A 4,766-nucleotide genomic window follows, 5' to 3' on the forward strand; every position below is an offset into this window, starting at 1 on the left:
AATCGTACAACTCTTTTCCATGATGCAGCCTCTTTATTGGATGGATTCAGGCAGTGTTACCACTTTCACATCGCTAATTTACGTTTGAAAGAACTAGGATAATTGAAATACGCACCAGTGCATTCAGCACAAAACTGTGCACTTGTGTAACCGCTATTAGAAGTCAAATCATGACTTCGTGCCGCTTACGATCCTGTGGCCGCTTCTACCTGGCCCTAGTGTTCGCGATTTTGCGAAACGCGTGACGTGCCTTGACAGTACCGATGCGGAGAAGAGTATTATTACCAATCACTCAGTGCAGACGACAATGTCTGGAAGCAGCGATTCCGAAGAATTTTTTGATGCAGAGGATGATACTTTTCATCATAATGCACGGTAATTTTTTAATTTATTTTATTAAAAATTTTATTTCGAATATAATTTTTTCGTATATATTGAACATTTAATAAAAAATATTGTTACATAAATTATATATATCTAGTTTAGATATAACTAGAAAATTATTTATTATAAAATTTGATTTCCAATTTTCATTCTTTTTAATTCGATATATCTCAATTAAAGTTCTTATATATACAGAAATTTTTTTCAAATCGTTTTTATATATCTGATTTTTATTATCGTATCATGTTCTTAGTAATTATCTTTGGTTAGGTCTGAATTTAAATACTTATATCAGATATTCATATAATCGTATGAAATTATCATAATTGGTAAAATTTATAAATTTTTTATGGATCTAAATGTTAATATTGTTAATTTAGGAGATTTTGAAATAATTTTGTTATTGTATAGATGTATTTGAAGAATTATTAATTTATTTAATAAATCATTTATTTATTTTAATACAATTACATTTTTTAAATTTTAATATTTGTTTACATAATTACAATTATTTTATTTATTTAGAGTTTATAATATGATATTTAGAAAAAATTTTATGCATATTCATTTTTTATATATTATTTAAGTATGAATATATATATATATATATATTCATTCATATATAATAAAATAGATATACAAATAAATTTATGATATATAAATAAATTAACATTTTGTTAAAATAATATATTTATCTTATTTTATATTTCATATTAAAAAAATTATTTTTATAATTAAAATATTTGGTTCTTATAGGAAAAATAAACAACGTGATTCTATCAGTGTTGAAACACAAAGTAAGGATACATCAGAATCATCCAAAAAAATGGATGATGATGTTTTTGTGAAACCTGCTCAACCTAAACCAATTGTAGAACCAAAGGAACATATAATGATAGAATGTATAGTTAATAAAGATAAAAATGTAAGTAGTTGTCAATATTAAAGTTATAATATATGTAATATATATATTTACCATTCTATTAATGTTTAATAAAATTTATTTATTTAAATAGGAAGAAAATGGGAAAGATTTAAGTACCGATAAAAGTATAGGTAGAAGAAGATTTCGTGAACTCAGACAACGTATGCAAACAGAAGATGATGATATTGCAATTAATAGTTCCCCTCCAGATAGTCAAACATCATCAATCGAGGGTGTTTATCCTACTCCTTCAAAGACAACGCATCCATTTAGGATTATAGAACATGATACCCTTAGTTTACAAAGCATGACATCTTTAGGACGAGTGGGACGAATTTTGGCTGGAGTTGGGGACAGTGCATCTACTACACTTGCACCAAATGTAACCCAGTGTCCCCCTTCTGCCATCCTTACCCGTGAAAGCCAGATGTCCTCCATTGCTAGTATTCCAAGCAAAGACGAGGACACAGCATCTGGTAAGGTGTCCCAGTCCTCCAGCATCCTTACGTTATCAGGGGATATCCTTCAGGAATCCTCTGTTAACAGTAGGTCCAATTATATTTCTCACTCACAAAATGATAAGACTGTTATGCTTCAAGAACCTGATGTCATCGCTAGTACAAAGAATAATGGAAAATCAAATGAAGATATTACTATGGTTGGAATACCTGTTGCACCACCAAGACGTAAAAAAAAGTCAAAAGTTCAAACACCTTCTGATCTTGCAGTACGATATTTATTAATATAATATTGTTACAGTAAAAAAGATATTTTGTAAAATTATTAAGAATAATATTAATAATAAAACAAGTAAATATAGATTTATGATTTTAGCCTTCTACAACGGAATCGGTATTATCAGCATCGCCGTTACCAAGTCCTGCGAGTACTATCGAATCCATTACCAGAGAATTTGAACATTCTCTTGATATTCGATCTGCAACGAAAGGACAATATGTTGTTAAACCACAAGTAATATTATATATTTGTAAAATATAATTTTAAAATATAAAATCAAATATAAATTGTTAATTTTTGTTATTATTTATATAGGATGAAGATAAGTCGAAAGCCGAAGGCCCATCAACCGAAGAACTGGAAAGGGTGGAAAAAATGAAAGCTGAATTAATGAGCGTGAGGTCGAGTGACAAATCTAGTAGTCCATTGGGATCCATGTCTAATAACAGTATCGGTCGATATTCTTTAGGTCCTCATAAATTATCAGGTTTAAGTCCGCAAGGTTCAAAAGAAAGACGAAAATCGGCAGGTGATCAAGATATGGTTCAACAATTAAACATGTTTGTAAGAACAAGAACAGATTCTGGAAAACGTCTAACAGATATGGTATATACTTGATTGAGAAAATTAGAAAATGTTAATTATTTCTTATTGCATATATATATATATATATTTTAATAATATTACGTTAATAATATTTTTAGGAAATCTTGGAGCAAGTAACCGTTTTAAATTTGGATACAGGAGAAAGAGTACCATTGAGTATAGCAGAAGATAAATTACCGCAATGTATTAATCCTTTATCGCTTCATATTATGAGACTTACTTCAGAATATATAAGTAATTCTAGTCTAGAAAAAGAAAAAGAAAGTGACGAAGAAAGTGTTGATAGTAAAATGTCTAGTATACCACCGGACGAAGATGTATCTGTTGGTAGAGTTCGAAAAAAAACACAAAAGTTGAAACGATTCTTAGGATCTACTGTAAAAAAAACAATGGACAAAGCAAAATCTATTGCACAAGAAGTATCGCATGCAAGACATAAAGAAGATGTTATGGATATAGTAGACGAAGTATATCCTGGTGAACAGCAATACATAAAATTAAAAGCATCTAATAGTCATAAAGGACCATATGAATTTAGCTGTTTACAGCATGTTCAAGATTTGAGTGGCGAACATGTAGGTCCTGTTTGGTGTATGAAATTTTCAGTTTGCGGACGATTACTTGCCACTGCAGGACAAGATCGAGTTTTAAGAATTTGGGTTTTGCGGGATGCTTTTACGTATTTTCAAGATATGCGAACTAAATACAATGCCGAGAAAGTTAGCCCAACTCCTTCCCAAGAATCTTTGGTTTCACAACAATCTATGGAAGATCCTAATGTTGTGGCTAGTGCCTTTAGTGAAATAGAAGGGACGAAAAGTCCTTTTATGCCAAAGCCTTTTTGCACTTATACCGGACATACCTCGGATTTACTTGATGTCTCATGGTCCAAAAATTACTTTGTCTTATCATCATCAATGGATAAAACTGTTCGACTTTGGCATATATCACGAAAAGAATGTTTATGTTGTTTTCAGCATATCGATTTTGTTACAGCAATAGTATTTCATCCTCGCGATGATCGTTATTTTCTTTCCGGATCATTGGATGGTAAACTTCGATTGTGGAATATTCCAGATAAGAAGGTGGCTGTGTGGAATGAAGTGGATGGACAAACTAAATTGATTACTGCTGCAAATTTTTGTCAAAATGGAAAATTCGCGGTAGTTGGTTCTTACGATGGCCGATGTATATTTTATAACACGGATCAATTGAAATATCACACGCAAATACATGTTCGATCAACAAGAGGTAAAAATTCAACGGGAAGAAAGATTAGCGGTATTGAACCTATGCCAGGTGAAGATAAAATTTTGGTTACTTCAAATGATAGTCGTATACGATTATATGATTTACGAGATTTAAATCTATCATGCAAATACAAAGGTTACGTTAATGTCAGTAGTCAAATTAAAGCAAGTTTCAGTCCAGATGGGCAATACATAGTTAGCGGCTCGGAAAATCAATGCATTTATATTTGGAAAACTCATCATGATTATTCTAAATTTTCAAGCGTACGTAGAGATCGAAATGATTTTTGGGAAGGTATAAAAGCTCATAATGCCGTAGTGACATGTGCAGTATTTGCACCAAATCCAGATAGTATTATTAAACAAATTGAAGAGAGAGAACATTGGGAAAATAAAGAGGATGCAAAATTAGGTAGTTCAACCGTAGATGTTCCTCCCGTTGATCCTGTGGTCGAGCAGCGTACTAAAGGCTGTGGTGGACATGTCCTTGTGAGTGCAGATTTCAATGGCTATATAAAGGTTTTTCTAAATAAAACAAAACCTAAACATAGTTCTTTACCAGCATCTGCTCTCGCGTAACACAACATTAGATTGATTTATGCACTATTGTTAAAACAAAAAAGATTAATAAGAACACCAATATTACATACAAATATTTGTTTTACCTCAGTGAATTATATAGAACTCGCTGTATGCTGTTTTTAAGGTAAATACTTTTAAGGTATTAAATACTTTCGAAAACAGAATATTTTGAGATGCATGCCAAAAGGCTTACTTCACAATAAGAAAGCTTCTATAAGATAGTTAGGAATATTAAAATATATAAATTTGTGATGCTCAGGCAATATATATGTGTATATATA

General features: G+C 31.0%; 1 protein-coding gene across 2 annotated transcripts in view; it reads left to right on the forward strand.

Moving 5' to 3' along the window:
• The first annotated feature begins 68 nt into the window (after window positions 1–68).
• Window positions 69–4,766, forward strand: part of LOC102676722 (WD repeat-containing protein 44) — a 5,554-nt gene continuing 856 nt past the window's right edge. Inside the window, exons 1-7 of one of the 2 annotated variants that reach the window (XM_006613355.2) lie at window positions 69–375; window positions 1,141–1,309; window positions 1,401–1,785; window positions 1,909–2,036; window positions 2,144–2,281; window positions 2,363–2,653; window positions 2,752–4,527. In XM_006613355.2, coding sequence (XP_006613418.1) covers window positions 308–375; window positions 1,141–1,309; window positions 1,401–1,785; window positions 1,909–2,036; window positions 2,144–2,281; window positions 2,363–2,653; window positions 2,752–4,482 — 2,910 coding nt within the window. In that variant the 5' untranslated portion in view covers window positions 69–307 and the 3' untranslated portion in view covers window positions 4,483–4,527. Of the gene's footprint in view, window positions 376–1,140; window positions 1,310–1,400; window positions 2,037–2,143; window positions 2,282–2,362; window positions 2,654–2,751; window positions 4,610–4,766 lie in introns of those variants that run through there. The other variant, XR_421353.2, reaches the window with a different exon arrangement.

Source organism: Apis dorsata, unplaced genomic scaffold, assembly GCF_000469605.1.
Source record: "Apis dorsata unplaced genomic scaffold, Apis dorsata 1.3 scaffold_143, whole genome shotgun sequence".
Lineage (NCBI taxonomy): Eukaryota > Metazoa > Arthropoda > Insecta > Hymenoptera > Apidae > Apis > Apis dorsata.